This window comes from Embiotoca jacksoni, unplaced genomic scaffold (genome assembly GCF_022577435.1).
Source record: "Embiotoca jacksoni isolate LCO1_2020_lvr unplaced genomic scaffold, fEmbJac1.0.p SCAF_95, whole genome shotgun sequence".
Taxonomy (NCBI): Eukaryota; Metazoa; Chordata; class Actinopteri; family Embiotocidae; genus Embiotoca; species Embiotoca jacksoni.
In genome coordinates this window covers 445,000-471,315 of record NW_027185453.1, presented here as the reverse complement: position 1 = coordinate 471,315, position 26,316 = coordinate 445,000, and the positions used below count along the sequence as shown (strand labels likewise).

Below are 26,316 nucleotides of genomic sequence, written 5' to 3'. Positions count from 1 at the left end.
TGAAGTGAAACCTAAAATGTATAAATGACCATTACAGCAACATCACTTACAGTCCACTCAGAAAAAAACAATCCAAACTTCAGACCTCCACAGCCAATACAATCTTAGAAATGTGGAGACATCAAGATAACAGCATTACTATAGTGCCCATATTACAAGCGTAAAACTTAATTTATTTAAATTCTGGACATCTTTACATTACATTACATTTCATTTAGCTGACGCTTTTATCCAAAGTGACTTACAATAAGTGCATTTCAAACATGAGGGTACAGATCCAGAACAACAGGAATCAAGAAAGTACAATTTTCGTCAAGAAAGCCAAACTACAAAGTGCTATAAGTAAGTGCCACTTTAAGCACTACTAAAGTGCTACTTATTGAAGGTAAAGTCGGAAGAGGTGTGTTTTTAGTTTGCGGCGGAAGATGTATACACTTTCTGCTGTCCTGATGTCATTGGGGAGCTCATTCCACCATTTAGGAGCCAGGACAGCAAACAGTCGTGATTTTGGAGAGTGTTTAGCTCGCAGTGAGGGAGCAACAAGCCGATTGGCAGATGCAGAGCAGAGTGAGCGGGCTGGGATGTAGGGTTTGACCATGTCCTGGATGTAGACTGGACCCGATCTGTTCACATCACGGTACGCAAGTACCAATGTTTTGAAACGGATGCCGGCAGCTACTGGTAACCAGTGATGGGAGCGGAGGAGCGCAGTAGTGTGAGTGAATTTCAGGAGGTTAAAGACCAGTCGAGCTGTGGCATTCTGGATGAGCTGCAGAGGTCGGATGGCGCTAACAGGTAGACCTGCCAGGAGGGAGTTACAGTAGTCCAGACGTGAGATGACCAGAGCCTGGACCAGAACCTGCGCCGCCTTCTGAGTGAGAAGAGGACGTATTCTCCTGATGTTGTGCAGCATGTATCTACAGGACCGTGTTGTTGCAGTAATGTTGGCAGTAAGAGAGAGTTGACTGTCGAGTGTCACACCGAGGTTCTTAGCAGTCAGGGTTGGGGCTAACACAGAGTTGTCAAAGGTAATAGTCAGGTCGTGGGTGGGAGAGTCTTTCCCTGGAAGGAAGAGCAGTGCAGTCTTGTCGAGGTTAATTTTCAGGTGGTATGCAAACATCCACTGAGACAGTGAGACAGGCAGAAATTCGTGCGGCTACCCGTGTTTCAGATTGGTCAGAGTTAAGTGTCCATTAACAGTAGTTTATCTAAAATGGCATTACAGTGCAGTCATGTATAGCTAATAATCCAACTATGCAGACTAGTTCATATGTAGTCCATAACTTTAGGTGGCTCTGATGAAAATAAACTACAGCCAGATGAGCTGAAGTGCATTGTCAGCAAACCAGTAATATGAAAGAAAAATTGGTTACCAGGAATTAGATGAACATCTGCATACATAAATATTATGAACACTCACAGATGAAGTGAATAATGTTAATTATGCTGTAACTGTGCTGAGTGTATATATTAAATGACTGGTAAACAGTCAACTATTGTACTTAACATGTTGAATGTGGAAGACAAGGCCTGGCCATAACTCTTTTGCCCTTAACAGAGACTCTCCATGATGGGAAGGCTTTTGGAAATCTTCCAGTGAGCAGTAGCGAGCACCTACTGACAGAAGTACGATGAGGGACAAACCACTAACTGGTGACAGGGTGTTGGGGGATATGCTATCATAAATGCTAGAATAAGTGTAACCTGCAATGGATCAACTGTAACTCTAACTGTAACTCTCTAGCATGTCTGCTGCAGCGTTGATATTTCCAGTCATTTATGACTTTATGACTTTAATGACTCTCCTGGACATCATTAATCAAATGTTTGAGCCTTGACAAGTGAAGAGTCGTGACCATAAAGCAATCATGTAATTTTAGTGTACTGTCATTCAGAGCAAGACACACACACACACACACACACACACACACACACACACACACACACACACACACATACACAGAGAGAGAGAGAGAGAGAGCGAGAGAGAGAGAGACAGACAGACAGAGGGCGAGAGGGAGAGAGAGAGTGAAATTCAGCATTTTACATGTTCAATTATTGACATAATATAAAGTGGACACCTGGTCACACTAAATGGAAGAAGGAAGGAAGAGGGAGGGACAGAGATGGACAGAGGGATAGAAAGAGGTGTGTTACTCTGTCATTACCCAAACTCTAAAATCAGAAAAATATCTGAAAGTCATAAAGAACTGATGGGATGAAGAAACACTTGACTGCATTTGAATCCTTATTATGGACACTAATTACAGACCAAGAATGTGTTAATATCCTGTCATAACTGTTGCTGTTAATTGGTGTATGACAGCTGTTTCTCACCTGGGCCCATTGCATTTATTACAGGGGCTCCAGTATCTTGAGATGTCCCACTATTGTCTGATGCTGTGGGTACATCATCTTCACCAGACATTGAATTGAAGATCCTGCAGTAGAAGGCAGCACATTGTATCTACACAGTTTGTTCAGTGCCCACAAACTGCAGGTATCTTTTCTTAGATGCAGGTTTCTGCAGCGTGTTTGGTTGTGTTGTTCTTCATGCTGTCTTGACAATGAATTGAGGGAGAAATTGTAATGCAGACAGTATTCTTTAAACATTCTTCCATTTGAAATATATCTGAATATACTAATTTGATTACAATGCAAAGTTGCGTGTGAATAAAGTGACCAAACACCACCTGTCATGTCAACTCATTGATGTTTTCTCCTTTGTAAATAATTATTGTCTACCAGATGTTGTGAAATCAGTAACATCTGTGGGAAAACCATACCCCACCTATTCTCGTCCTACCACTCTTTGATGTTATCAACCTTTTGGTCTGCATGTAGATATTGTCTCCCCCAACCTCTTGCTTTCTGTATAACATGCTCTGGGTTGGCTCACCTTCTCAGACATCACACTCTCTGTTGGTAAATGCTTACTTTTATACCGGTATAAATATCATCAATTAAAACACCAACTACAGCAAACTTTGGTCAGGTTTCTTCAACAGAACCTTGCTGTTGTGAAATGTTGTTCAGACCAGTTGTAAATGTTTTCTGACACTCATGAAGCCATACTTTTACTGTTATGATGTGACACTACTCTTATGTGACATCATCAGATTCTCTTCCTTTAATCTCAGATGAACATTCTACTACAGAATGCTTCAGAGGCAGCTCTTTACATTTCCATGGTTTCTCTGAATACTTGAATAATACATATTGCATATATAATAACTGATTTTGTGCACTTCACTCTGATTACAATGTGTTTACATTGTGTTTGGACAGTTGGGTGTCTGTGGCTCATAATACCTTGTAAAATTGAGTTGGATCACAAGTACAACTTAAAAAAAAAGGATTGATTAACAATAGCCAGTTGACACTATGTAATGGTTACAAGCACCAATATCACACCTACAATTTCAAATTTCAAACGCAATATGCGGAGTCAGTCCTGACCTCCCGAGGGCCCTCTTACCTGATCTGTCAGCCATGTAAAAGGTAACATGGGACTATTTTGTGGGGCATTCTGGAACATGGACTTCATTACCTGAATTGAGGGAGATGCCAGTAGCATCTGTGCTTTTGCACTTTATTAAGAGTGAATGTGTTCCATCTGTTTGTATTAAATCCAATTTCACTTTCACACAAAGTCATTGATATCTGCAGCTACCGTGTAAGGCACGAGTCTACTCATCTATTAAAGTTCAGAATTTCACACAAGGAAACTTTGACATGTTGTTGACAGGAGGAGATGGAGGCGGAGCCACAGACACCCAACTGTCCAAACACGTGCAGGGTGGATTAACTGGAGACTCTAAACTGCCTGTAGGTGTGAATGTGAGCATGAAGGATTGTATGTCTCTACTTGTCTCAGTGTTTACCACAATGTAAACACATTGTAATCTACAGTGAAGTGCACTGAATCAGTTGTGTTATTCAAGTATTGGGAGAAACCATGGAATTGTAACTGCTTCTGAAGCATTATGTAGTAGAATGTTCATCTGCGATTAAAGGAAAATAATCAGATGATGTCACAGAAGAGAATCTGATGATGTCACAAAAGGGGGGGGGCACATACATATCATTTATTCAACCACAGAGGTTTGAAAAATAGTGAATAAATTAGTAAAGATATCACTCTGAGGACTCTTATCTGTCTTCAAAACATGATTATTATAAAGCTCTAGTTCCTGTCTTTTCTGTGGCATGTTTCATAGTCATGCAGTGATACATTCACGAGAAATTCAAACAGGTTAGTGCGTGTGAGGATGGACGCAGATTGTATTTTATGGTAGTTTGATGTAACTTTAAAATTATTTTGATTGGAAACATTTCCTCGCACAGACAAGAAACTGGTGCTTAAAAACCTTAAGAGATGCTTTTTATTTGATATAATTCTGTCCTGTGTCAGACCACACTTTGACAGATAGTGAACATGTAGAGAGTCAGATAAAGAAGTAAAGTCAAATAAACCTTCACTGGTTTTCTTCTTTCTTTCTGTAAAAAAACAACAACAACATTCCTTTTAAAGCGCTAAAAGTAGGAAAAACAAAGGATTATCTGCCCATATGTGATCCCTTGCTTCTGCTCCGGGCTGGAATCATCGCTCTGGACACATCACGTGACCCTATCGGCCTATAAAATAAAAGGCAGACCTCGACTGAAATTAAGTGCAATTACACATGCCAATATGACCAATACAGCAATTCAATATACATAAAAGATTTGCGCTGCATCTTGCAGTGATAAATATTTCTTGCACAGCTCAACTGACCGAAACGGGAGTTTATTTGGACACACATTCATCGGGTTCTAATACATAATCTAAAATAGAGGTAGTTAAAACATATGAAATGTGAAGAAAAAAAAATTAAATGCACATTATATGCAACTTATATACAAGTAAAAGTAGAATAATATTACATTTAACTAAACTAAACAACAGTGCAACGTCTTATTGATTTCGGATGGATTTCGCCAGAGGTGAGTTATTGTTAGTCTTATTGCAGTGGGCAGAAATGATCTCGAGTATCTGAGCTCATGCTCATTGTCTCCCTCAAAAAAAATGTTGCATACCAAAGCATCGCTAAGTTAAACGCAGTATCTCTGTGTGCCTCTCAGATAGGAGCACTTCTCATGAAGTACTGCAGAGCTGTCCCTTAAATGTCCACAGGCTCCGCTTCCGCCCATCAGAAGGGGAGTTAAGTGTGAGGAAATCTTCTAGTAAGGACACTCAGATTTAATTTGACCTCTTTGGATTTCATTAAGTGATCCTCTCAAGATATCACAAGATGCGAGGATCATTTTAATATGGTGAGATATTCTAACATGCAATAGAGCTTTAGGAGATTTTTTTCACTTCATGTACCTGTTCATTAGGACAGGAGTGTATCTTTGTAAATCGAGGTCCAATTTGTCCAAACGGTTGAAACTCAAAGTGTCATCCAAAGAACTAATTTACACCAAAAATGTAGTAAAGTACAGACACGTGTTATCAGTTTGGCTTTCAAAAGGTAGAGAGATACAGTTGGAACAGTCAACTAGAGCTAGACAATTGACCTTTCAGGTGAAATTATTTTGTCACATAATTTTTCGAGGGTAGTTTGTTCTATGTCGAAGTCACTTTGTTGACTTATCCTTTCACCTCGTCCCCCTCCTCTCTACATCGGCAACTTCTGTCTGGTCTCCTTACAGTCCTGACAAGTCTTTCAAATTGAAGCATTGTTTGTCCACACCCTCCAGACTGACACATGGAAATGTTTTTGAATGTTGTTAATGTTTGCAATTTTATCTAGAATTTTGTCATCCATAGTGTCCAAACTACTATTTACAATATTGTTCTTGTCTGTATATAATAATCTGTCCTGGAATGGGGACTCTTCATCTGTTGCTCTTCCTAAACTTCCTTTGTTTTGTTTTTTTGCCTAGTTGATCCTTGAATACATGCATAAGTAAGCAGGTCACTGATGTCCCTCAGCAACCTAATATATGCAATAACCACAGACTATACAAAACGTGAATAGGTCTCAAAAGAGAAGCCAATGTGGAAGTGCCTTAAAGTGCAATACCAATGAGAGCTGGCTCCTTTAGACTCCCATTGAAAAAGCATCAACTTCTCTCATTAAATATCAAGTCAACAATTTTCCAAGTCATTATAGTGCAATTAGCTAAATTCACTCCATCTGATCAGTGTTCTGGTAGTCCAAATATAAATAATTCCATCATTAATTAGATATTAAGTTTCAAAGATAAGTATGTTTGGGATTGTACCTGGTTTGATTGACATGCGTGGGGTGAAGTGAGGTTGCTGGTAGGCTATAGGTGGGCGGGCATAAAGTCCTCAGGTTCTCAGTCAGATCTTTAAATCAGATCCTGCCTCTTGTATGGTATGGTTACCTCTGGGTCCCAAAATATCAAGACGACAATGCCGATAGACCAGACTTTAGACCAGAGGTCTTCAACAGGGGGTCCACGACCCCCAGGGGGTGCGCGGAGGTACTGCAGGGGGATGTGACATTTTTGATTGGTTAGACAATGTCATATTTTTTTATATTTTTTTCCCCTCAATTTTTTACCTAACCCAGACACAATGATACATGTTGTTTGTGTCACAGACTTTCATAAAAGTTGGATATGACCTGTTGTCATGGTTACAATAATAACTGCGTGGTGAAAAGTTACTAAAGTTTCCCTGTCATGTTAAAAGAGAAATTAAAATCCACTCCAACCTTCTCCCTACACGCTAGATGTCAGATGACTATAGTTATGTCATCTGACATCTTTTGCTCCCCATTGACGACAGTTGAAATGATTCTAGGTGCCAGATGACGTTATTATCTGATCATTAGCAAATCTCGTTTAAAAAATGTACTGAAAAGACTGATGCACTTGTTTTTTCATGACATCATGTTATGACTGGCAGTTGCAAGAACTCAGCTGCATGTCCTTTTGATAGTTTTACCAGATGCAGGCTTCTTCACTTTTAAACACTGTTGATGGTTGCGTGCTTGCAGACTAAAGACCAGACAGCTAGGTCATGATTATATTCAGCCCTTCAGACTGAGAAAAAAGTGCTGATAGATACTGTCCTTTGTTTATGAGGGCAGTCAGACAAACTGGCAGACAGGCAGGCAGAAGTGTTTGAAAATGCATTGGAAAGCTGGGGTCTTACCAGCTGGGAGTGTGTTGCTGGAGGACAGCTCACCAGCCCACGGTGGAATTCACTATAAAGTAGAACATTACAGGGCAGGCTCAATGTATTTCAATCAGCTCTCGATTCAGTGTCTGTGTGTCTGAGTGTGTGAACGCAGGTACTTATAGGCATGTGTGTGAGTGTGAATCCGCCTGTTTGTGTGTGTGTGTGTGTGTTCATCCACATCTCTGCATCTGTAGGTTTGTGTGTCTCTCTCTTTCAGTGCTGCACAAAAACATGATGCAATCCTGACTTTACACATTTCTTGTCTGCCACCTCAGAACACTTTGGTTGAAATAAACAACGTTGTTAAAGCGTGCGACTGTGTGTATGTGTGTGTGTCTGAGCTGACATTGTTTGCAGATATTAATGGAAGTTGCCCAGTTTTTGAAAGATATATTTAGGCTCAAAGGGCACTTGAGTTTAGGAAATCAAGGAAGTAAAGAAGAGCTGCTGCAGTTTTTCTTTTTCTCACAGTTTAAACTGAGTACTTAATGAGTTTGGAAGGCTACAATCAAAACGGAACCTTCTGTAATTCCTTGCAGGTGACTAATTATTTTATCATAAAACCTCACTGCTTTCTGTTTAATGTGCCTGCGATGTATTTTTTATTGAGAACATGTATACATTTCTTAACTGTCGCTCGCTTCGAGTTTCAGTGGTTGAATGTGGCCTTACAATTGGATTCTGTCCTATTCTACCTGCAACTCACCCGACCTGATCATGCCAGCTTCGTCCTCAGGTTTGCCATGTTGGGCGCCTGATTTAAAAGACCAGAACAAGATTCTAATCAAATAGAATTGAGGCTAAGACGAACGGTATTTGTCCAGCTGCTAACTGTCTTCCTCCCAAGGCCCTCCCCACTACCTTTCCATCAGCACCCTTATTAGCCTGAATTACGAGTACTTAATGAAAACACTTTGGTTAACAACAGCTTACTTCTTATTTGTGACAGTTAACAATTGCTTAACATTATTCAAGCTGCAAATAAACTTTTGCTGCGAAGGAATTGTTCATTTCAGAGTCTAGACTAACCAACAAGAGCCTACGTCTATGGACCTGACCCATGCACACATAATCTGTACTTTTACATCACTGAGGCAATGAAGAGGCAATGGACACTTTAAGACACCCTTATAAAAGTTAAATGAGGTCAGGGAACTTTTATTTTAAATTGCAGGTTAAAACTTTATTTTATACTTGCAAAAGTAAAACTTTTCAACAGTGAGAATTATTATAAATTTGTGACAAAATAATTTCATCTGATACCACATAACCAAACGGCCTCACCAAGGCTACATCACACGTTGACATAATAAGTCTTTTGTTCTTTTTTTTTTTTTAAATAGGTGCTATTATTTTACTGATATCATTTCTGTTTTTATGTGTATTAAATGCCCACAATAATGAGTGAGATATGTAGTCTTACAGTGATAGTAATTTGTTTGTCAACTACTTTGATTTGCAAAAGCCAGTTTCAAATGCTGTGACCCTAACAGCTCAATGGACTAAAAACCTCAGAAAATAAAGGCATCTCGACAAAACAGAAAATATGTCCACCAATCTGACAACACATACATGTCATTTTGAAGAAATGTTTGTTCACTCAGCACCATTTTTAATGTGATGTCCAATTTGCAAAAGTGTTTTCTTCCTCCAGCTACAGTATTAATTCTGGGAAAAGTTTTGTTATGTACTATGCCTTTTCATGATTAGTTTAGACAGATTATAAAAAAAGAATTGCTCTGTTTTGTCATTTTGTGCCTAAAGTCATTTGATTCACCCTGTGTCCATATACATACAGTGGTGTGAAAAATTGTTTGCCCCCTTCCTGATTTCCAATTTTTTTTGCATGTCTGTCACACTTAAATGTTTCAGATCATCAAACAACTTTAAACATTAGTCAAAGATAACACAAGTAAACACAAAATGCAGTTTTTAAATGAAGGTTTTTATTATTAAGGGAGAAAAAAAAAATCAAAACCCACATGGCCCTGAGTGAAAAAGTATTTGCCCCCTAAACCTAATAACTGGTTGGGCCACCCTTTAGCAGCAACAACTGCAATTAAGCATTTGCGATAACTTGCAATGAGTCTTTTACAGCGCTGTGGAGGAATTTTGGCCCACTCATCTTTGCAGAGTTGTTGTAATTCAGCTACATTGGAGGGTTTTCCAGCACCAACCGCCTTTTTAAGGTCATGCCACAGATATACATATATATATATATATATACATATATACACACTAAAAGATACACACTAAAAGATTGGCTCAACTTAGCTTGGCAGTGGTGACGACTACTGCCAGTACTGCTGTTCAGTGATTCATTCTCCCTACAAGAGCTTGCATGTGGGATTGATGGCCCAAGAGAGATTTCTGTCACGTTCATAAAAAGCTGTTCCACGCTTCAGGCAGAGTAATGCCACCCTGCTCCCACTTTGGTGTCACCAACAAACCACCAGTGTCATTGCAAATTAGGGATTTGAATGTCCTGAGGATGGATGACCTGGAGAATAATTATGGCTAATAGAAAAGTAAGTATGATAGGGAAATGAGAGCTGGGGAGGATTGTAGTTTTTATTTTATTTTTCAATTACCCAGGGATATTTAGGAGCAAAAAGGGGAGAAGATCGAGAGAAGAGACAGACATGAGGGGATATTATGTCGCCGAAATGCCAAGCATATGGGAAGATGCAATCTCCTGGAGCAATTCCATTTTGTCCTTGATTTAGCAGCAGCACATGAAGGCTGCAGAGTGGCTGCATTAACACATGCTCTACTTTAATGAGAAGGACAGATGGTGGGCCATTGTTTGGGGTTTTATCTCAACTGCTGAAACTTGCTTCCATGACTATATGCAACAAAGAAGGAATACTGGCCACAGAAGAATGGAGGGCAGAGTGGAGACCCAGCGAGGGATGAGGATGAAAATGTGAGAAATAGCATTTTGCAGAAAAGAGGTGAGTGGCAGAAGTGAAGGTTAAAGTTGGAGCAAATGACTTAGAATTGCCCATCTTTTTTTCTTCGTTTTGCAGTCTTACATTTTTTTTAATTAATATTGTATTAATACAGGGGGACATTCATGTTGAATCAGATGTGAATATTCTTAAATTTATATTCTGAGCGATGTTTAGGCCCTGTAATTTAACCAAATTAAATGTGAGTGATCGGCAAAACTGTTATCTTTACGTCTGTTAAAACATGCCGTTTCGGAAGACATGATACATGAGATAGGGCTATGATTCAAAACCATAAGTACATAATGTACAAGGTAGGAACGGGATATATACTGTCACTATCACAGTTGCAGAAAGTCATGGGTCGGCTTGTACCTTGTCATGCAGCATTGATTGTTGCACACTGTATATATTTTTGCTCAAAATGTTGTAATGATTTTGACCTAAAACCGTACTAGTCTGATTACATTTGTATTTCTCTGTTGTGTTAAATAATACATATTTTGTAGTGTTGACTGTTGACACTGTGAAAGACTTCACATTAAAACAACTCAAGGTAAAAGTGGATATCACTCTTCATGTGATTAGTGTTTTAACTCCCTCTAGAGTTCAGCTTTTACTCCTGAAAAGGATTAAAAGATCAACTAGAAAATACTTACTTTCATTCTGCTTAAGAGTGTATTCTGATGGTCTTGCATGTACACTCAAAAACATGCTCGCAGAGAGCACCGAGAGATTCCAAAAAACAGAATTGGCTGTGTGAAGTCTGCAGGAGAGGAGCTGAACAAATGGAAGACGAAATACGGAGGAAAGACGCAGCCACAACACAGAAAGCAAAGTAAGACAACATATCTCAGGAAACATTACACACTGCTCTGCTGCCGATAGAAGAGGAAAACTTCATTCACATACATGTTGACATTGTTTTGTGTAACTCCTCATTTCCCCTAATCTCTACAAGGGAGGTGAAGAGTGAAACCTTAGTATGACCCATAGAGCCACAACAGCCATATGAATCTAAATGTGCCAGGTTGAAATAAACCAGAATAATCCCTACAAACATAAAACTCATTTGAGTCTTAGTTGGTTATATTCATCAACTACAACACTGGAAAAAACAAATGGTAACATTCTAATATGTTTCTCCGAGTGCCTTTTACTCATGTTTGACTGTTGGTTTGTGAGACAAAAAATAAATTCTGATTTATTCTGTTGACTGGCACATCTTTTGACAGCCTCCAACCTAACGTACATGTTCTCTGTTTCTTGTCAGACTTTAAAGCTGCATTCTTTTTTTTTCTTTTAGTATTCAATAAAACCTGAATCACTATTATTATATTTGACAGTGTTTCTATAGAAATGTTTAGTAGCACAATTTTAATTAATCAAATGAATGTTCATGTCTTTTGTCTTTATATAAAATTTTTGATTTTGAAATACAGTATGTGGTTTGTTAAGCTAATGCAAGCAACCAAGTTGTAAATTTTTTAAGAAGTAGACTTATTCGTCCTAGAGTACTTTCATATGAGTGTCAATTAAAAATTTCCTGTAAGTGCAGCACAACAATGTACTGAGCAGGGGGACACAATGAATACGTATGCCAAGTTACATCACCTGATCAACCCGAGTTACAGACCCTTTTGTAACATGTATCTGCAAACTTGCAATGTCACTATGGACTTGAGCAAGTGTGATCAGGCGTCCCACATTATGTGCAGTCCGCACAGCATTTTTATGCCTTGTCCCACATGTCACATATTGAGACAATGTCCCACATTTTGATTGGCTCCAATTACTGATGAAATTGATAGCTTATCTTTTATACATCATGGAACTGAAAGTACACAGACACGAGCAGGGGAAAAAAGCACATCACTAAAAACATGTTCATCCAGTAGGAAACAATAGATTCATACCAATGAAAGCAAAAACAAGCAATTACAAAAATATATGACTATATTTATAGTTTTATCAAAAATGTACCAAAATTAGGATAATTAGGTGTTCCACCTGTTTGTATTAAATCCAATTTAATTTTCACACACTCAGACAATGATATCTGCACCTACCATGTAAGGCCAAAGTCTACTCATCTATTAAGGTTCTGAATTTCACACAAGGAAAAAGCAGGAAGAGATGGAGCCACAGACACCCAACAGTCCAAACACGTACAGGGTGGATTAACTGGAGACTAAACTGCCTGTAGGTGTGAATGTGAGCATGAAGGATTGTATGTCTCTACTTGTTTTTACCACAATGTAAACGCATTGTAATCCACAGTGAAGTGCACTGAATCGTTTGTGTTAATCAGGTATTGGGAGAAACCATGGAATTCTCAAGAGTAGTAGAATGTTAATCTGAAATTAAGGGAAGAGAATCTGACGATGTCACAGAAAAGAATCTGATGATCTCACAGAAGAGTAAGGTCACAGCAGAACAGTAGAAGAACAGCTTCACAAGTGTCAGAAAACATTTACAACTGGTCTGAACAACATCTCACAACAGCAAGGTTCATTGTCAAGACAGCATGAAGAGCAACGCAACCAAACACGCTGCAGAAACCTGCATCTAAGAAAAGATGCCTGCAGTTTGTGGGCACTGAACAAACTGTGCAGGTACAACATGCTGCCTTCTACTGCAGGATCTTCGATTCAATGTCCAGTGAAGATGATGTACCCACAGCATCAGACAATAGTGGGACATCTCAAGATACTGGAGCACCTGTAATAAATGCAATGGACCCAGGTGAGAAACAATGTACACTGATTAACAGCAACAGTTAAAACACATGAGATTAACACATTTACTGTGAGACTTCACCTTCATTTTATTCTTACTGTATTTACTTCACGTGGGAGTTTTGGATGTTGTATTCACATAAAATACATGTTTAATCCTTCACATGCTAACAGCCTGACCTGTAACCTTTACAGTTCATTTTAGATTATCAGCATTGGTAATATGTCCCACTTTGTCCCACACAAACAGACTCTTTGCCCATCACTTGGTTTGTTCAGATCTGGTCGCTCCAACTTGAGTAGAGAGTGCACATACAATTTTGTAAAAAAATGTTGGTGATTCAAAAAAAAGTTGCTGGGAGCAAAATCCGGTGAGTACTGGTGGTGGGAGCTATGATTGTGAAGTTGCAAACCAGAAACCTGTAGGTTTGGAATGTATTGTTGGTGGGTGCGTTGTCATGTCGGAGAAAAGTGCCATCCCACCTCAATGCAGCTCTCTTGTGCCAAATGTTTTCCTTCAAAATGTCACAGTTGAACTCTGTGTTTGACGGTCTGACCCTGGTGGGTGACTTCACGATGCTCAACCCTGTGAATATCAAAGCAAAACACACCAGGTTGCTCTTCTAATCTCAAACATCTCTTTCAGTTTTGGACAGTGATGTTCTGCCCTCTTGAAACTTATACAGTATGTCACTCAAAACACCTCGACATGGCTCCTTGTAATATGCTGTCGGGAGACTCATTTCAGGAGTCTCCTTTGCAGATTTTCTGAGTTTGACACAAATTTGGATAAACTCTCTTTGCACAACTTCAGGGTGACATTGTACTTGCCAATGATGTGTGTTACAGTGGTGTAACTGAGTTGCTCAAGCTATTAATTAACCAACATAACTTGAAATACTTACAGTACCACGTTCCCACTGCTCTATTCCCATTACTGTGCTGCGCTCAGGAACTGTCTTTGAACTTCACACTTTGTATAATTGACAAGAAATAGTTTGGTTGCTGAAATATATAATATTTTCTAGCCTTGTTAACCGGTATTATTGACTGTATATTCCAAAACAAATCAAGCAATATAACAAGAAAACAAAGAAAATGTTTGCATCCGTGATTCGTGCAATCTGTAGCAAAACCAAAGAGCTGCCTTTCTCTTTAAATGTGAGCTTTTAGCATGTATGGGAGTGTCTGCTCATATTACAAATGGACTCTCAAAGTGCCCTTTTCAGGACAACTCTATATTGGTCTTTAGACCAGAGTGGTTGCTTTTATGAATCACAGTAGCCCGGCCTCATCTGAAGGTCAGTCATACAGCAGCTGATTCCGACACGAGGTCCACACAACACAGAGCCTTATCATTATTCATTGCCAAGCCGCAGTGATGCTAAAACCCTAACATTTATTATGGCTGCCCTTGACGCTCCAAATGGCCGCCATAAAGTCATTGAGCATAATAAAAATGACACGCAGGAACAACAGACAGCTGCAACTTTCTGGGCTCAAAGCACAGGAGCAAAAGTGCATTTACATTTGGGGCATATGGGAGACTCTTCTGCAGAGAAGCACTTAACGAATGAGGATGTTTTGGTTCAGCAACACAGAATCAAAGCTTTGACCCTCTGGTTACTGTCCAACGACTGGGCCAGCAGACGACTGTACTCAGTATGACTTAGCAAACAAATACGAACAAGAGCACACACACTCGGTAAAGGATTTCCCTCTAATATCCTCTCCTTCCACTTACAGTAACAGTGTGTAGTGAGTAATGAGCCCAATTACTTCTGGTTAAAAAACTGCTGAAGAAAGATTAAGTAAAAAATAATCTATCAACCTTCCACCGAGAAGCAGTAATGAAAGCCTCAGCCAAGACCTCTGCTCTATTTCATGGAAGTGGAACTACAACAGCAGTTTTCTCTTTCACTGAAGAGAATATTGATGAGGTTAATTTCTGAATGTTTGGCCACAGTAATCTGGAGTCCATGATGCTATCAGCTGTGACATTTCATTATCTTCACTGTAATGTCTTTCACTCTGCTATGTTAGAGATATTCTCTTCTTTTAAAATTGCATCACACAGTAGACGACCAAGTAAAAATACCTTAATTATAGTTTATTTTCCAGAATTGTGTCAGAATAACGCAGCTGAAGCTGAAGGTTATGCTGACAGTAAGAAATCTTGTCTTCTAACTTGCTGTGTGTGCCAGAACAGTGAATTTTGAAGACTGTCTACGCATTGCAGTACATTCTGCTGCCTGTGATTAGCTTTTGCTCACATTTGAGCAGACATCTGAACAGCTGTAATGCTCTCCCCTCATGTTAGTTACAATAATCATGGTGACTGCTCCAAATGTGTTGGCATCCTTGTTTTCAGAGCGCTTGATAGATTTATCAATCCTCAGGTCTGAGGAATGGAGTCGATGGTGACCAATCTGACTGACTGAGTTAAACAAGGCCAATATTGGAACCCTCTCCCCATCATTATAATTTGTGGAGTCCTAAATTGTAGCCATTAATGGTGTTTCTAGCAAACAATGGGTTTGAGGCATGGTGTGACGTTCTTTTTGTTTTATTTGTGGTAATTAAGTCAGCTGAAAACTCTTGAGAAGTCCAAGGATGCAAATGCTCACAGGGAATCATTACCTTCTCTCTCACATAACATGAATGCAGCATAAAGTCAGAATATATCAGCCTGTGCTGCATTGATTTTGACCATTCTATGGAAGGTAGAAGGGTTATTACGTACGAGCAGGAGATCGGGGATTTTGTCCAACACTGAACTTTTTTTTTTATAGTTTAACACCTTGAGCTCGACTGCCAAATACAATTGGTCTATATCGTAGATTAGGCCTGCTCCTACATTTACTGCAACTTGTATCCCCAGAGAGCATACAATACTCATTAAATTCAAAACTAGGGCACATATGACAACAGTTGCAAGCAGCCCTTGAAAGGTAAGTGTGATTCCTGAGGGGTCCATAAAGTTAACAGCAGTGAGAGAGACGAGGGAGCATTCTTCTCTCCTGGCCTTTCACAGCTTACATTTATACACATTTGCAGCTTTGAAGAGTAATATACAGGGAGATTCACTCGCGGAGCAGGACTGCTTTTTACGTGATAGATGCACTTGTCACAAGTAAAATAATGTTGCTTGCAAAGCTATTGATTTTTGCTTCTGCAGCCTTGGTCCCACAAGCCCATTTTCTCTAAAATCAGGGCGGTGGAACAAAACCCATAGAAACCCAAACTCCACAGTCCCACAGGAAAACATGCACAATAATAAAGGGTTGCAAACAAACCAAAAGCAACACTTCCACATAGCACAAGGACACTGTAGGCATAGAGGGCAGTGTGCAAACGCACACTGGAGAGATTTTTATTTCGGTGGCTGGAAAACAGCTTCTCCAGTCTGTATTGTGCTCAGCCACATTGTGACAAAGCATTTTCCATTTCCCGTTGTAATAATGTAGGAGCTCTTGTAATGATACAAAGCAGAAAAGGAGACCCCAAGGTGAGCCCAGGAAAGCCCATGTATCATAGCCAAGCTGCTATCTTCACACCCATTTACGAGCCATCAGGCCCAAGTAAAAATAAATTGCTGCACTTCACAGTTCAGTGGAGGGAAACAGGCCTTTTGTATGAAGCAAAAACTAAAGCTGGTGACCCACAGTAATGCTGCATACTCTGGAAAGAAAGCCCACACACGCAGATGTATATATGCACAAAATGTAACATGTACCCGAAGGCACGCATTAGTTAAAATGGTACCACAATTTAACCATGTAACTGCTGAGGAAACCAGAAAGAAGCCTGTATCTAGTCAACTTTAAAAGCTCAGAACTTTTCATTCAAAAAGTGAAAAAGCTCTGGAAAAGCTACTTAAAATAATCCCAGTACAGTAAGCAGTGGCCACCCATATGTTCGACTGGGACAGATGGAGGTTCAGGAGACTCAGTTCGGAGAATTCCCAACTTGACTCAACGTTGGGTGAAAGAAACACCTCTGCAGCATCCTGCAAATCTGCTGTTCCTGATGGCTCACATCTGTATCTGTATACAGTACTTGTGTTCAGCCTCTCTTATGCTAGAACAATTAATGTGTTTTATGTGGTGTATATGTTCGTGCATGTACTGTCTATGTACAACACGCTTCTGTAAATGCTTTGAATAGTGCAGAAAATATTAGAGTAAAAGTCCATTGTATGATGTATTCTGTTTTCACTAACATTAAAATCCTCCCTTGTTATTGTTTTGCGTGCTCCAAATATTGCAATTACCTTTTAAATTTGTATTTTTTCCGGGTGACTTGGTGTCAGTTTTACTATTTCAGACCCACAGTTCCAACTCAATTTAAACAAAACATTTTCAAAATGAAATTAAGGTTGAATAAATGAATGAGAATTTAGGAAAATAATAGGGCAGAAAAATATGTTTGACAACTCTTTTTCTCATCAATACAATAAAGTAATAAAACAATAGTCTCAGTTAAAATGCTGCAGTTTATTTTTCCGTAGGTACGGAATTCTAAAGATTTGTTGCGCTCACAAAAAACACAGATTGTTCAGATTTGCTGTACCTATATGGAACAATACAGTCACCTCAGTCAGCTGCCCTTGGTTTTGTGAAGGCGCTGTCAATTAGTTTACAAAGTGGCTTGAAAGAGAAGGTGCAGGATTTTAAACCGAAGGGACATGTCAGTGTACTGTATAAACTTTCCAAACTAAATTTATGTTTTCACTATAAAAGGTCAGATACTAACAGGGATATGACCTTGATGATAATAACTGGATGTTTTTTTTTTTTTTAAGTTTCTCAAGTGTCTGTCTATCAGCTTTAATTTGGAATCTCTAGTTTGCAACCAACTCGTTACAGATAAAATGTGAGAATCATTACATGGACTTAGAACACGCTCTGTGTCCGTTCATTCTGGAACAGCTGGTGATAAAATCATACTGTGGGTGGTGTTTTTTTTTAGGATGTTGTTTACTTTCTAATTCAGTCACCGCCTCCCATTCTGTTTATGATTATTCCGAGTATTTTTTACATGTTTAGTCTAAGATGTATTTTTACAAAGAATTCTAAATTTCTCATTTATATTTGCTGTAATACATGTGTCATTCATTCCAGTCGTGAGGTAATAGTACAGCTTAAATTGAATCCCATTGATGATATTTGAAGGTTGAGCCCACATAGGGCCTGATTTACTAAAGGTTTGCATCTGTAAAATCACGTGCAAACTCCACACCACCCGCAACAAAATGTCCAAGCTGATCTACTAATGACGTGCAGTGAGGATTGAGTCTCAATACACGGTGTCCATTTTGCGTGTTTGGGAGGGGAAATGCAAATACATACATTTAGCACCCGCAATGATATTTATGAAACCTGTAAGTAGAAATAGGAGAAGTGATTGCGTGTGTATTGTAGTATGACTGAAGGGTGCGTATTAATCAGATGCGCACATCAGAAGAGACGGTTGCTCTTATTGTTGAGAAGGAGACGCAGAGGAAACTAAAGAATGTGTAGAGAACGTGGCTTTACGCCCGTGGAAACATTTTTGATGTCAGAGGCAGAAATTATTCAGACATATAGTCTGTCCAGCGATTACATTTCTGAGTTATTGAATGAACTGAATGATGATTGACAGCCAACAACACGGAAGAGCCACAAAGTACTTGCAATTAAAAAAAACTTCTTACGACTCAGCATTGTCCTGCCTTTGGGTCATTCCTGCATATCGCTGCTTGAATATTCCAGTCCCGCTAGTCAGGTGTGCTGTCCAAGGTCCTGAATGTGCCCCGCAGAATTCGAAAGTAGCTTCATAAGGTTCACGAGCACTTGCGAGTCACTGAATGAAACTAAGTCACCTGCTCATCACAGAAAGAGCTAGACCTGCTGATCATAGTTTGTTGGAGGCATACCATCTTTTATTTGCCGACGTTTTATTATTAATGAAAAAAGGCTTATTGTTTAGCCTTTTTTTTTATCCTTTTTGTTTTCTCCACAGAATTGACTTTCTTGCTTATAATCTCCTATATAGTGTTTTATTTTTGATATATTTTCTATCTTAATTTCAGTGGAATCAGATTTCCTTTTGCTTTTGCGGTCGTTCTGTTTTCCATTGCTCAAATCACTTTAACACAGTCAAACCCCTCATTTAAATACAGCGATTTGCACCTGATATCAGTGAGGCAATTACTTTTAGTAAATCACCCGCAAAACGGGTGCAAAATAAATGTGCAAACTTTTGGAAGGAACACGCAATTTAGTACCCTTTATTTGAGATCTCAGTAAATCAGGTCCATAGTGTTGAGCCTTGCAGCTACATCTTCTGACCAAGGAGCAGCCCTGCGCAAATATACAGTAGAATTGAAACATACTTAATACAACATTTAATTTAGTGTTGGAGCAGCACTAAATAAAGTTTACTTCTTGAAGAAATATAAATTTAGATAAGAAACATTTTCAAAGTGAAAAACAAAGACAGTGAAATCTAAAACTAAAAAATAAATTATGAGACCTTAATTTATTTAAGTGCTCCACATATATGGATTCATCACACAATCCTACCAATCAATCACATTAAAACCAAACAAAACAGAGATTAGATTTACATCCAATTATGTGTTTTCAAAGCATCAAGCCTTGGGAGAGGACAGTGTACAATGTGAGGTTGAATTCAGTCCAACTCAAACACAGGGCCGACTGGATTTACCATGTATGGTAGCATAGCAACAGTTGCTAGGGTAGCCAGTTTACTGTCCAATGCTGTATAATGGTGAGTGGAAACCCGGCTGCTTATTATCCACTTATTTGATCACTGAAACCAATTACGATCATTTTAAAGTGTACACACCTGGTTAGCTCCTCTAACGTCCTATTATGAATGCATGCACTGAAGTTGTGTGCATGCTGCGTGAATAGCTTCATTACACAGAAAAAAGACGCTGCTTTAATTATTCTTTTAAATAGTTTAATTACATTTAGCCCTGCGGGTTTTTTTTGTGTTTTTTTTACTTTCCATTATACCCACTCTTCGCCGTTGTGGTCTCAGCACTAATACAATGGATGCCCACGCTGCTCAGACCTCACATGATGATTCTGTCATGGCTAAAGATGGTAAGGCATAAAGATAAGCTATCAGGTAATGATGCGTTTATGCTCCATTCGAATTTCAAGTGGTGCCATGTTCTACTACAGCTTGCCCTAAACAGGGCGTCCGAGCTCGGGTCCCAACAGTAGCCAATTTTCCGTCTCTCTGTCTGTGTGGAAACGCCGGAGAGAGGAGCAATCTTAACATATTCTAAAGCCAATCAAATTTGATGGAATTTTATTTCATTGCCATTTTCTTCAGTTGTACACATCATGAAAAGGCTTTAATCTTTATTACAACACCAGCGGATGTTTCTCAGCAGCCATAAGTGAAATGACATAAGAGGAAAATACCTCCTCCTCCCATTCAAAGGTCTGTGGGAGTCCCGGGTTGTGTTCCCTTTCCCATTTTCTCTGTGGGTTCCTCTGTGCTGGACCATTACCCAAATCTATCTCCTCAACATAGCATGTCAGCCTCACAGACAGCGGGCGCATGCATCTGAAAGCAGCATGTTTTTAAAGCCTTCACCGTGGGGCAGAAGGGCTTAATACACGCCGCCGGAGAGAGAGGCTGCGGGGTTCACACAGCCAAGGAAGGAGATGCTGTGGACAAAGTGTCTGATACAAATGCTGTATTTGGAAGACAGACATTTATTTTACAAACCACTATCCTGCTTTTAGTAATCCTATTTTTAAACTTGCCATTAAGTGAAACAAGGTACTGTACCAAATGCTTTTCAAGACATCTGCATCTTCATATCCTCAAATATCTGTAGTCTATATTTAGAAAGACCAAAGCTGCCAAGAGAACAAACAGATGCTGCTGAAGCGACAGCGATGTCAGCACCAGAGCAAAACGCTAGTTTTGTTTGCGTGTACAAACGATCCTCCTTAAGTCACACAGAGAAAAAAGGCAAACAGATGAGAGAGTAAAATAGGGCAAGAAAAGAAAGCACGTCAAGGCAAACTCATAAGCGAGTCAGCAACTTAAACTGCCATTTGTTTTATGAAAAAGAGTCACGACGAGTTGACAGCGCAATCAAAGCACAGTGCCATCGATGGAGAATGCAGCTATTACTGTGTGCGCTGAACCAAGCCAAATTGGTTATTTCAGTGGCACAGTTTCAGAAGCAGGCGAAGGAAGTGCAATAAAGTATCTTAAACCAAAAACTCCAAGCGCCCTCACACACCCACAGTCTGCTCCACTTCCCTTATGAGTAATTATTTTTTTGTGGAGCCAAGAATGGCTGTGGTATTAAACATGCTCATGCTTATACCACTGCTCCCTTCCATTTAGTTTTGTGATTTACATTGTGAAATGAAAAAAAGACAAATCATTTTTATCGTTTTTGCACTCGAACATAGTCTTCTGTAACTCTAACATAACGGATTGCCAGTTACATACATGATTTTTTTCCCTCTCACTGTAGCTCTTGTTTCCTCATTTTTGTGCTGCAATTGTCACTATTTTTTATATAAACACAGTAACTTATACGTAAGTTAAGTGTGCGTCTCCTCTTTGCCTCGAACAGTTGTTCACCTTAGGAGATCTTTTATGGGTTTAGATGCTTCAGATATTTATCTTCACCAGGATCTAGTAAACTTTAGGGGGGAATTCTTTGAGAACATAGTAATTCTAAGATTAGTTTTTTCCTTCTTTTGATTTTTGTCACTAGGAGTAACTTGTACTCAGAAGCTTGATGAATACGGCCCCAGATCTATAAATCAGATCCACAGCTTGCTCCTCCCTAGCTACGCCCCCTCGTCCAATTATGATCACTTCCGGCTTCAAGAGATGCCGATGTCCAAAATGCCACCACAATGCTACAAAACGGCAGTTCAAAAATCAACGGGCGTTTTGTGCTGTATGAAAAATTTGCTTAGCCTTTAAATAGCAAAAGTATCTTCTGTATAACCATTATATTCATTAAATTCACTAAACTCCAAATCAAATGCTGATGTTTGATCCAGAAAAATTCTGGTTCAGGTCCATGTGTGAATTACCTGACAATGTCCACACCTCATGGAGACATGATGTGTTAAAAATACAGAAACAATGTATTTTTTTTATTTTTTTTAATTGAATGGATTGAAATGGACACAATACTTACACACTCACTTTAATTGTAGCAATGACAAGCAACCCTAATTTTGCATTACAAAAAAATCAATGGTATTACACACACTAACGTATTATTGTTATGTGGCGGGTGTTTTTCCAGGACCCAAATGCAAGCTCACAGACTCGAGGTATCAAGTTCCAAAATACAGTCTTTATTGTAAAAAACAAACAAAAAACAACAAACCAAAAGGTGGCACCGATCGTGTCCACTTGCATCCAGTCGGGAGGGCAACTCGACCGACAGCTCCAGGGAGACACGGCTGACAGGGCAGCCGGCAGACCAGCGGCAGGGACGGCATCAACAATCCTCCGAGCCGGGAGGGCACCTCCACCGACTGGTGACTTTGACCGGGAATATCCGCAGGAGGCACAGAGGCCGGAGGAACGGGAACAGGACTGACAGAGAGCAGACGGAGGACGGACGGGTGACTAAACAAAAATGAACCGACAGCCAGAGTTGTGCAGGGGCAGGTTACATATAGTCTGGGGAGGTGATCAGGGAGATGCAGTACACCTGCAGGTGGTGATCAGGGGTGAGTGGCTGCATCTGCTGGGACCGGTGAGGGGCGTGGCCACGGGAGGTGAGGGGCGTGGCCACAGACAAAGACGGGACACAGGAGGAGAGGTGATTGGGGGAAAAACGGAGGAAAAAACTGGACTCCTGACAATTATACTGACACCATCTCCCTTTTCACGTCATATTTCCACAGAGTTTGCCAGTCATTGCTGCCACATGTCACTCATCCTACAGGTCACAGAGGTCAGGAGCTATGATTGATGTTCTCCGCTGGAAGAGAGTGACAGTTAATGTAAGTAGGGGACCCAAGGGTTAAGTGCACGAACAAGAGGAGGCGAGGAAGCGAAGGACACAACTTCAAGCTCGCTGCTTCCTGATGCTCTGGCAGGTCTGGAGTATGAACAGGAACCTTCTTTTGACAAGATGGTGTAGATAACTCACCAGGTGAAGGAGGAATGACAAGGCCATAGGAGGGAGAAATGTCATTCATACACCTGCACTGTATTATACTCTCCCATACATGACGCCTCAGTTCAGCTATTCCTCATTACTATTGATTTCGTCATTTAAGTAGAAAAAGCTGGTCTGTCATTGGCACCTAGATTGGACTTTTGTGCAAGAGGTACTGGTAAAACAGGCCGATGGCTGATATGTTAAGAGATTTTTGGGTGGATTCTTTGCATTGCTGTGTTCCTGTTTAGTTGAGATTTGCCTGTGCTGGCTGTGCTTCCCCTCACCTTGTGTTTAGCAGGAAGGACAGGCAGGGAGCGGGAGTTGCACAGCCTGGTGTTGGCAGTCCCCCTGCTTTTTCCTTAGCAGGGTGCATAGATGGGGAGTAGACCATCCTGGATGTCCTGTTACAGAAGACTGAACATGGCAAAGGGTGCAGTTTTCAGGCTTCACTCCCCGAGGCTGCAGAGCTCCATTAGATGAGAAAACCTTCATGAAATAAAGCAGTGGTTAAATATTGAAACTATAGACTTTAGAGGAGGCGGTGTGGAGTTGTAATTCCACCGTTAAAGGTACAGCCCCAATCACTGAGTATGTACATGTCATAAATGTCATTGGCATCTATATTTGCTCACTACAGTCTAACATGTACTCTATGATGTCCCTCAAGGAAATAAATACAACCATGACCGCCTTATCCTCCACAATGACCATATGGATGTAATGTATAATCTTCTATCAGTGAATATTTTAAAGGTGTAATATTCAAAATATGATCAAAAGTTTGAAAAACATACATGTATTCTAAACCTTTAAATCCTATAGAAAAGGGTAGATTATTCTAGTCTCTGTTAAGTCTCTAAGTCCTTAAAATAATGGTCATTAAAAGAGGCACATTTTGATCTTATTTTTCATATTTAGTAAAAAGAATATTATTGGTCTACCATATATATACCATTGGTAGATTAAAGTGTCTAAAAAATAATGAAAATGCATTCACATCTGTTCTCTGAGAAGAAGCAGCACAGAGATAAGTCAGTGTAACTAAAGGTCAAGAACAGGTCAAATTGACCTTGACACGAGATCGACATGACACATGCTAGATGGAAAATTACATTAAAATAATTTATTAAATAAATATGGTATGACATGAAAAGGGACACCATTTTGTGGGTGTCAGTTGATTTTAAATGGGATGATCTCTTTTGTCATATCAGCAGACACGGACACTGATAAGGTTTTAAAAGAGCTATGCATATCACAGTAAAGCAGATACAATAAAAAGGATATTTGGTGAAACCTTGTTCAGAGAACCTTTCCATGGAAATTTGCTCTCCGTCTTTGCTTTATCCTTTTTTTTCTTTTTTTTTATGCAGCAAAGATGTTTTTGCATTGAACTCCACCAGCCTGCCAGTATTTGTCCTCTTTTGTCTAAAGAAAACGTTGCCACCTACTAGATAATCGATGCATTTGAAGAATCTGCACAGATTTCATACGGTTCAAGGTAGTTTTTGGATGTGACATGGAAACGACAACTAATGTGTAATGGGATCTATTGTTTAATGGGATCCTGACATCGGTCGCCTCAGTGATCGGTGGATGATCCACTTTAATTCTACGACGAAAAATGTTATGATTCTTAACATGGTAATTTTACATCTACTCAGGAGCAGTGACTCAACAGGGATTTTGATAACAAGAACTGAGTTCACAGCACACCTGTGAGTGTCATGTAGTACTCAACTTGGAACCTCTCATGTAGCTGTCAAACTGCTTTTATCATGGGGATTCATGTGTGCTGGCTCCTCAGATGTGGCAACTGCATACATCTCTTGTAGAGGTAATTGGATGGAATGTTGTAAGACAGATATCAGCTGTAATGAGAAGGCTCTTTATTCTCTATTATGCCAGAAGGATGTGATGACGTGGCCCCTGCTGGATAAAAAAGGAGGAAAACAATACGGTATGGTTTCGTAGGACAGGATTCATAACACGTTAGCATGCATGTCACAAAAGTGCATATGCAAGCACATTAGGTAGGCCTACTCACTGGCAGGAAAGCAGATCTCTTTCTCCCTCTCGCTTTCATTATCACTTCTTTCCTCAGTGAAGCAATTAACAGGTAGCACTTGAGCTACAGGAGTCACGGCTAATTTAAGCTTCATTTGCGATGCTCCTTCAGTGCAAATCGGCAGAGTGCTGGGGCTGCATTATTCAAACATTCCCTCTCCGCCCAGATGTCGGGATGGAGGTGAGACCACACAGTGAGGCCAATGAGAGAGTACCTTAAAATGCAATACCGCAAAGGGCCGCTAGGGGTGAGGCTCCAAAAAGCCTCTGGCTCCATTGATTGCCCTTCCACTTCTCGTGAAATACAAAGATTTCAGGTTTATCTACTCTGACACATGTCTGAAATTCTGATCAAAACTTAGTTCCTCCTCACGGCGGGAAAAAAATCAATTAGGACATTAGAGCCATCCATTATTGGTTCAAAATTTAAATCTGTTGTTGATTGTTATGATCGTGGTGTGTACTATATCTAAATCATCTTTTTGTAATAATGCATTAAGTAGCTTTGCAAAGATTTGCTTAGTTTGCTAAGACTGATTAATTTTGTTCCTCTGGGCCAATGATCATTTGGTTCATGCAATACAAAGTTGGATCAATAAATTCCAAGACTGCTCCTGTCTCCACAAACGATACACAGCAACATGATGTGCACAGAGCAGGTGGAAGCTATAACCATAATGAGTAAGTGTTACAAACTTAATGTCTTGAGTGAAAATAGCACCCGAGTTACAGCAATTATGAAAACAATTATTTGGACCTTCCAATTGAAATTCAGGCAATTCCCACCTGCTACGTCCAATTCAACTTGCAACCAAATGTTTTTGACTTGCAACCAAAGAGGTCTGATTCTGAACCAGAGCTTTTTGTGAAACAGTAAAGAAGCTGGTTTCAAAAGCAAAATTATCAACAGTGACCAAAATCAACAAAACTTTATGGGAGGATTTGTTTTAAATCTAAATGGTTTATATAATAATGTTGTTCTCACAATGTCTACCATGAAAAAGGTCTTAAGGCACCATCTTTGAATTATCTATCCAATTCTCCTGGATACAAATCATTTTCACCCGATATAATAAAGGAGATGTCTGTGTAGGGCAACAGGCAATCAGTAAGTCTGTTCTCTTTTGTTTCCGCTTGCTTCTTTCTTAGACTGAATTTAAAAGTGGACATATCTTCCAG

The 26,316-nt window shown here is 39.7% G+C and overlaps 1 protein-coding gene across 1 annotated transcript; it reads right to left on the bottom strand.

The window, feature by feature from the left end:
* Positions 1-376: 376 nt before the first annotated feature.
* Positions 377-23,461, bottom strand: LOC138193793 (uncharacterized). The gene is given in 4 exon segments (XM_069142014.1): positions 377-1,133; positions 1,135-1,156; positions 22,366-22,496; positions 23,355-23,461. Coding segments are annotated over 4 exon segments (1,017 nt in total).
* Positions 23,462-26,316: the final 2,855 nt, after the last annotated feature.